At 40.7% G+C, this 8706-nt stretch overlaps 2 protein-coding genes across 2 annotated transcripts in view; one reads left to right on the top strand and one right to left on the bottom strand.

The window, feature by feature from the left end:
- Positions 1–406: 406 nt before the first annotated feature.
- Positions 407–4400, bottom strand: adrm1 (ADRM1 26S proteasome ubiquitin receptor). The gene is made up of 7 exons (XM_010795747.1): positions 4304–4400; positions 3479–3719; positions 2836–2952; positions 2107–2317; positions 1752–1839; positions 1532–1668; positions 407–489 (listed from the first exon to the last, which is right to left on the bottom strand). The coding sequence occupies exons 2-7, from the start codon at positions 3686–3688 to the stop codon at positions 407–409; spliced, it is 846 nt and encodes a 281-aa protein (XP_010794049.1). The 5' UTR covers positions 3689–3719; positions 4304–4400.
- An 84-nt stretch (positions 4401–4484) lies between these two features.
- Positions 4485–8706, top strand: part of LOC104966562 (cysteine string protein-like) — a 47455-nt gene continuing 43233 nt past the window's right edge. Inside the window, exon 1 of the mRNA XM_010795746.1 lies at positions 4485–4657. The gene's annotated coding sequence lies outside the window, so the exon portion shown is untranslated. The remainder of the gene's footprint in view (positions 4658–8706) is intronic.

Below are 8706 nucleotides of genomic sequence, written 5' to 3'. Positions count from 1 at the left end.
AGGGTCCAGTCACCGCTCGTGCATCGAAGGGTTAAAGGGTATTTGTAGTCTTGTCTGGTTTAACCAGAGACATATGTTAGAGGATTTACATCTCTTTGGAGGGCTAAAGGGTAAAAAGGGGGGATATGGCAAAGGGTTTAAGGACGAGGGGGTTAATGGTGGGATGTTTAGATGATGCAAGGGACCTTAAGGGTGGGACCCAGTTTGGCTATTCTCTCTACTATACAGTGGGACTAGTGAGCTGTGCACTTCTCCATCCTCTGAGGTGAAGTAGCTCTTTCCTAACATTTGAGATGGACTTTCACTTCTATATTGACTTTCTTTATTAATATAACAAAAAGACAAACTTTGTCCATTTCTCCATTTCTCCACACTTAACCGTCCTTTGTTGGCGGCTTCCACAGCCTCAGCCGGCAGACCCGAACTGATTCATGGAGCGGGCCGAGGCTGACCTGAAGGCCAGAGGCCGCGTGCTGAACATGCCATGGACTGAGGGAGGAGGGAGAGGGAGGAGGAACAGTCAGTTGGTAGATTACAGCAATAAACCATTCCTCTCGTCTCATTCAATTAAGCTGTGTTACCCTTTAACAATTTACAGTTAGCAAATGAACTTTCCCGTTCCAAGAAGTAACCAAGCCACAATCAGGAGCTTATGATCACATTGTACTTAGCGTATGTGGGGCCACAAAGTAAAAGGTTTTTTCATTTCATGCAGAGGATCAGCACGTCTGTGTATTTGGAGCTCTGGGTGTGTATGCGTTAACCTGTTGAAACTGAGGTGAGCTGATGGTGTTCTCGATCTCCTCCGGCGCTCTGTGGGAGACTCTCCCCGCTGGGCAAGGAAAGGGGACGAGCCTCTTCTGGACCTCAGCGGTGGTCAGGATGGGAGCCATCATCTCCGGGTGCAAACGCTCGCTAGGTCCACTGCAGCACAGCGAGAGAGTCAGTTTAAGGCATCAGGGATAACTTCTATCGCTTTGACGTATCTCTCCTCGTTCGACTTTACGCCGCTCTCATTTTACACGGCTGGGGTTTGGAGCGTTTCTATAGAGCATTGTTGCTAAGCCTCTGACGTTCTTAAATCTGAATCCTACATTCAGGTCTTCCTCGCACTTCACTCCTGCGGCTACCTCTGAGCAGGAACCGTCTGAGGTTGCTGGGACGCTTCATGGTGGCGAGATGCTCTGAAAGGTCACTTAGCTGGATGCGGCCTGGTGAGAGCCGGGGCTCCCAAACGGAGGCGGGGCAGCGGGGTCTGAGTTGCGGTGGGGGGGGGAAGGGTGTGTTCAGATCAGTAACAAAGGGCAAACAAATACGTTGTTGAAACATGTCAAGCTCTTGAGTACTCTTTTTAGAGTTGGGTGTGGAGGGACAAAGGTTTGAAGATTCTCTAACCATCAGTAATTGGATACTCAGTTATTAATTTGATTTGTTCCCAATGAGGAAGACAATTGTTGTTGGCTACTCAAGTGTTTCAGGTGTTTCTTGGTGTAGTTACTAAGGTGTAGTAGGTCCCTGTTGCTAGCTGTACCTGCGTGTGGAGGAGCAACAAGGTAGTAGGGGAGGCGGCTGAGGCAGCAGGTCAGCGGGGTGGTGGGGCCTGAGTGGTGCGTCAGCCTGGAGGCCCCGCTGAGGAAGGAGTGGCAGCCGATGACTTGGCTGCGAGAGCTGTGGGGGGGGGGGGGGGGAAGGTGAGTTCAGCAGTACTTGATTTTTAAAATCTAATATGGGCTACATGTGTGTCCTCTCACCTGGAGGAGGAGCTGCTGGTGGTGGTGGTCGGCCCCGCGCTGCCCAGCAGGTTAGCGAGTCCTGGTCCTGCTAGAGCTCCCAGACCTCCTTAGACAACAATAAAACAAATCAAAAAAGGGCCCAAATTTATGTTGGATTCATATTTAAAACATAGAGCGAATACATGTGTCAGAAAGGAAGTACACGGAATGGAATGTTTTGAAATGCACTACTAACACCAGTTTTACATTTTCTTGAAATAATACTTTTTATGGCTATTTGTATTGCCATTTTCTGACGTGTCTTCCCGTCTCTCGACAGATACAAGTTCCTGCGTGTTGAGCTCATGTCAGAGAAATATTGCGAGCTGCTCACCCAGTCCTCCCAGTCCAGTCGGTCCGATCAGCTGCATCAGCTGGTTGTGGCTCATATTTCCCAGCAGGTTTTGCAGGCCTCCCTCTCCTCCCAGTGCAGAGAGTTCATGTCCGCTGCCCCCCCCGCTCCCTCCGGCTCCGGGGATGGGAGGGTTGTTCAGGTACTCGTTCACCTTACGACAGAACTCGTCATCCTTATCGGACTTTGGCTCCTGAAGGCAAAGAAGAATTCCCACAGACCAAATGACCAGGTTAGCCTCTTGTGATGGTTTCACAAAGCATGATTGACAACTCCCAAACTAATTAAAGACAACTAAAAAAACACTTCATTTTTAAATATAAACAACCTAAATCTACAAAAATATTGATGAAAATGAACACAAAATATTTAACATTTGTTTAGGCAAGTCAGAAGAGAATCTATTTTTATAACAAAAATATATACAAAGAAAATAAAACCACAGATAAGTTAGCCTCTTATTTTGACTATAGAAATCATTTTAGACTGGAGCAGATACAAAGAAACCAGAAGTTAGGATGAATGTAAAATGTGTGGCTGCTTGACAAACACACTGATTACAGCCCTGTGTATTCATCTCTCTGCTCTGCTGGTATTGCCCCCCCCATTCTCCACTCACTGTCGCTCTATTGAGCAACCACCTGCCTGAATACAAATGGACACAGGTGTCATGCATTCACAAAGACAGCATGTATATCTGCTTCCTCTCACCTGCATCCAGAAGAACAGCCTCTTGGATCCGGCTTTGAACTTCAGCACAAAGACTCGTCCGGTGGTGCACTGGCTCACCTTCTTGAATTCACAGTCATCGGGGAAGATGATCAGGTCCTGGAAACAGAAACCCAAAACATAGGACATTTAAACGAGAGGAGAGAGAAAAACACTGAGGTTGTTCTCTGTCACAACAAATCATCGTCAACCAGTTACCGACAGAAAAAGAAAACCAGGCATCATCATCCCTGCAGCTCTGAATAAAGACACGGTCACCTTACTTCTTGCTCTGTGGAAGCCAAGCTAAATTAAGATTCAATGTGTCAGCTTTTATCTACAAATAAAGAATGATTCGAATAGGCAAAATGAAAAACTGAGGCGACAGTCTTTATGCAGGAGTGCTGCCAAGGCCCTCGTTGTGTTTGTTGTATTATTTGTGGAATGTACATCATGTCTGAATATAATAACACCTAAAAGTAAATAGACTTTTTGCACTACTTTTTATTTTGTATTTTATTATATATGTTGCATTGTTGGAGGAGCTCAGGTCAGAAGAATTTCATTGCCATTTCTACACTTAAGCATTTGTGCATATGACAATAAAACCATTAGAATCTCATGTTTTTGCTTTTAAGTTACTCACATCATCAACATTCCCAGATGTCCTGTCCTTCCAGCAGAAGTGGATCAGGGAGTCGTCTGACTGCTGGATGTACACCGAGCCTTTGCGTTTGTCCGGTGTCACCACGTTCCCCTTCAGGGTCATTTTCCCGGCACGGAACTCCACCAGGTACTTGCTGGAGCTTCCCCTGGAGCCGCTCACCAAGCTTGGGAACAAAGCACCTGACGACATCTTTAGACCTCTTTGTAAACGAGCCTGAATACTGGAGGAAAAGAAAAAGGGGTCAGGTTTGTATGAACATATAAGTTTACATACATTTCAATGTGGCTTGGTCCTCATTGATATGAGTGTAAAAAACAACAAAGAGAAGTACTGTGTGAGACCATTTAAATATTTATATTTGATAAATTAGTTACTTAAAAGAAAACCTCAAAAGAGCTGAGTAGCGTTTCTTCTTAACAACACTGACTGTAGGTCAGTGCTGGATACTGTCATTTTCTATTGTTAACTATTACAGATATTTCTTATATTTAAATACTGTAACGTCATGTCCGACCGTAAAAATAGTGTTGCTGTCTAATCAAAACGTTTTAAGAGATCTGGAGCCGTTCGTTTGTGTAAAAAATACTTTTCAAAGCGAAGCTAACAAAAGTAGCGGTTAGCTTAGCTGTGCTGAAGTTCTAGCTGTGTCATGCTGGCAGTCAAAGCTAACGTTAGCCTGTGACTTAGCTAAGCCGACACACAACGGAGGCAAAAGCCATTACAATTGATCCAACTTGAAAACTTTATTAAAAAAAAGCCAACTGTGTATATGAGCAGTTCAAGAGAAACTGAAACTTAAAATACCTGCAGAAGGATTAGTAGAGTTGATCTATTACTCCTCTTCTTCTTCTTGGTCGCTTTGCTGGTAACGAACGACGCTGACTTCCTGTAATGACGTGAGCGCGTCCGGCTGCTGTCAACGTGAACGCGCTTTGTAGTAGAGGGCGGGTGAGAGTGAGTGGGAGGGTTTGCGCGCTACCGCTCCACCAGGATTGGGATTGACAAATAGCCGTTAGCTCGCTGGTTCTACTACCCGACTATTTGAATGGTTTAGCGGCGGAAAGCAAAGACGAACTGGGATGCGATTATTATAAAAGAAGAAAAAAAAATCGAGTGACGTCTCATTTTATTGATAAACAGAAGCCACACTGAACCAAGGTAAGAAAAGAACATAGTTAGCCGTTGGGCTAGTCAGTTTGCTGCCCTTGGATTAGTTGGCGAGCTAAATGCTAGCTTGTTTATTTAAACCAGACGTAGTGGAGGCTAGGCTCACAAACATGGATGCTATGTGTGTGTGTTCGTTTGATGCAGCGCCTGGAGATTATCCGCTTTAACCACGGTTTGAGTCCCGAGTCGACCGGTATTTTCTAGTTCGCTTGCCAGTCACGAATTGAAAGCCCTACGTTACAGTGTGTGAGTGCAGCAGCAGAAAGCATTGGATCTAGATCCCAAATTCGTCATATAGATTATTTGTGGGATTTAACTTCACAGATTTTGTTCGTAAAACAGTGGGAAAGACACCGTAGGGTAAATCCGGATTTGTAGTCGGTAGGGTAAGGGTTAGTGTGTTTTTTTAATCTTCTTTGGATATGTCGCAGAGACAGGTGCAATTTACCTTGCAATTTATTAATAGCAGAGGTGGAAAAAGTACTCAAATGATGTACTTAAGTATAAATAATTCAGTGTAAAAATAATCCTTTACAAATAAAAGTCCTGTATTCAAACTGTACTTGAGTAAAAGTATTAAAGGATTAGCATTCAAATATACTTTAGCATATTTTTTACATTATTTTATTACAATTATTGGTGCATTAATGTGTTAATATATGATAATATGTTAGCTGATATGTTTTTTTGTATGAAGAACCCAAACCTGCATTGTAACCAGTAACTCAATATGTCAATGATCAGTCGCCATGGTTCTATCATTAACATCCCTGCACTATAAATCATTGAGATATGTTTGTATACTACACATCTATTATTCATCCTTTTGTCTTACAATTGGACAAAGACATTTTTAAAGTCTCTTTCTGTAAGAAGCTCTAGTCTTATTTCCTTTGTCGTATTGGTTGTGGATTTTGGGAAAAGTTGTATTGATATATTAATACTGGGTTAGTTCAGTATCCGCAAATAGACCTTGTCTGAGTTTTAAAAGGCATTATGGTTCGGTCTAGTTTTAGTTTCTACTGTATGGATGAGTAAGGATTTATTTTTCTTTGTGGTGATCATTCTTTCTGGAAGCATGTTGTTTAATAAAGCTGGCAAACTAGCACTAGAATCAAAGTACAATTTAAAAAAAATAAAAAATAAACATTACCATGGAGTCAATATCAGTACAAGAGCTGAAACAGAACAGACATTTGGCAACTGAAAATAAATGTGTCTATTTTTAGATAATAGGACCAGAACTGTAATTTAAGATAAGCTTTCAGTAATGAAAGTCTTCTGATGTGTCTTTTATAGTTATTGAAGATTATTTTTCTAGTATTCACACAGTATGCACACATGTGGAATAGTTTATACTAACCTATTTAATACATTATTTCAAATTGAAGTATTGTCTGCATTAATATAATTAAAGAACTGATACTTGGGGTTGTTCTGGAAACAACTATAAAGGTTACTGTGTAATAAGACTGGCTAACTAATCTCACAATGGCTACCTTTGATTATATTTTACCTTTATTAAAAAAATTATATTGTAAAAGTCAGTGCATCTCCAGCTATACACCGACAGACCTGACGTGAAACTTCTTTAACAGAAGTGCCTAAGTAATGCATGTATTCACTTCAAGAAGGCTCGTTTTCCAGCAAGCTATATGTTAAACATTTTTGAGTCATTTTTTGTTTTAAAAGACGTTTCCGAGAAACATTTGAACAAATCATATTACTTTTCTGAGTCAGCTGGTCTGTGTAAGGGGTTAGGGGAAGGCATGACGTTGAATGAAATCATCAGTATAAGCTCTTGTACAATTGGTGGTCAGTGACTCAAATGAAAGCCAGTCACATCACATCAGGTGACACGCTGATAACAGAGCAGCAGTAGGTCAGTGAGGGAGATTATAGCTGCTGCCACTCTGCAGCTTCACTGGAAACCAAATGTGGTTCAGTTCGGTTATTTATTATAAGAAACTAACAATGATATCTTATCTAATATCTATAAGGGATGATGCACAATATGTATTTTGTATTTATTGTCATTGCGTTTAACTGTGCTATAAACACATCACGAAAGACTGTGGATATTGCAACTATTCTTAGAAACAGCTATTTAAAATGTAGCTATAATCCTTTTTTGAATGGGGCTTTTGGATTTGAGTTCAATGTCCAATTTGTTTAATAAAATAAAGGCGGAAATACTTTTTATTTTTTTATTTATTTGACAAGCAATATGTTGTGATTTGGCAACATACTAAAAGCAGTGGAAAGTCAGGCCTGAGTGCACTTTAATAATCAGTTTTTCTGATACCTAGTAATATCAATATCGGGATATGGAACAACAATATAAAATACTTCCTTAAATGTCTCTTATCATCAATTAATCACATGATTATGATTTCCATATATATGTTGGTTAACTGTGTAGTCGATAAAATAAAATGTCAGTTAGTATTAAAACAAAAGCATTGCACTTCCCAGAGCCAGTGGTGACTGCTGCAAATATCTATTTTTGTGCAATATTTAATGATATAAAACAACGGAAACCAGCTGATTCTAACATTTGAGACACCGCCCAAAAGTAAATAGTTTCAAATAATTGCTTGTAAAATAATCCCTACAATTAAGTCGATGTTTCTGACCAAAAATGGGTCAAATCATACACAAAAGAAAATAGCTCTATGTTTTAATGTGGATGTTATGGCTTGACCCGGTTGATTGTGCCCCTTCTAAACTTGAGGCACTTGGCTGTGGTGCAGTGTGGCAGCTTCCTGTCAGAGCGTCTCTGCAGTGACCCTTGGAAACCTCAAATGATCCCCCAGCTGGGATTCCTACTGTGGCTCTCTGGTATGTGGTACTGATATGTGTATCCCTCACAGGAGACTGACAGGGTTCATCCTATTAAGTCTGAAGTTAGATTCAAAAGATGCTAGATGACTGCTGGAACTGAGCTGTGCACAACCACTTGATTCAGTAATTGATTGATTCTCTTTTTCCAACTCAATGAATGAAAGAGATAATATAGTGGAATTCTTACACTGCTTCAATGTCTTCTTTTAGTTATTGTGTTTTAAAGCTGCTATTGTTGTTGTCCAAATTCAAAATGCATGCTTTGATTTATTGAGCAGATGTGCAGCAGTATTGAATTTTAATCCACAGAAAGCAGTGTCTGAGTAATTATTATACTTTGCATATACATTGGAGTAGTTTTCATTTTTTACATCGACTGTATTTTTTTAACTGGGTTTGTCCGACTATTATATTACAAACTGTAAATCTACAGCTGGTGTTTACCCTCTACAGGGGTTAAGGACCCTCTTATCAGAGTCAAAATCAATGTTTCCTATTTGTATGAGAGACGGCGGCTGCTTTTGTCCTCAGGTCATGAGTCTTGTCATGAGTAGGGATGTCCCGATCACCTTTTTTTGCTCCGATCCGATTCCGATCATTTGATTTTGACAATTTGCCGATACCGATTTTCCCCGAACCGATCTTTATGCAATGCATTAAGAGGAAAAAAAGAAAAAAAGCATTCAAGTTGTCCCTTAAGGTTATTTTTTTTATTTAAATTGGATATTCTATCCAACATGGATATAGCTTCTTTCTTTCACAGCACCATTGGATCAGTTCAGTTGTGCAGCATTGGATCAAAACAAAATCAAGCTTGTCAGTACTCGTTAGCTTACTGCTACAATTAAATACTGCGCCCTGCCCACTCTGTTGCCAGATTTGAGAGAAATAAGCAACCAGGTCTATGAAAACAAGCCCCAAAGAAGCAACACATACATGATGTTGTGTAATTGAAAAGCTAGTGAATGATAAATATGATTGTTTAAATATTATTAATTTTTGTGCGTCTGTGTGTCTGTCTTGTCCGCCCCCGTTTGGTGTGTACAGAAGACAGCAATTATTACAGTAGATTTGGCACTTTACGCAGCCAAGTTCGCAGTTTTCGCTCTCACTTATCTTTCTCTTCTCTTTTTTTCTCGTCACTCCCTCGATTCCCAAACTCATACACCTCGTCATATTAACTCCTTCATACCTTG

The sequence above is a fragment of the Notothenia coriiceps genome, unplaced genomic scaffold, assembly GCF_000735185.1.
Source record: "Notothenia coriiceps isolate Sejong01 unplaced genomic scaffold, NC01 NC01_scaffold00037246, whole genome shotgun sequence".
Taxonomy (NCBI): Eukaryota; Metazoa; Chordata; class Actinopteri; order Perciformes; family Nototheniidae; genus Notothenia; species Notothenia coriiceps.
This window is presented reverse-complemented; position numbering and strand designations above follow the sequence as displayed.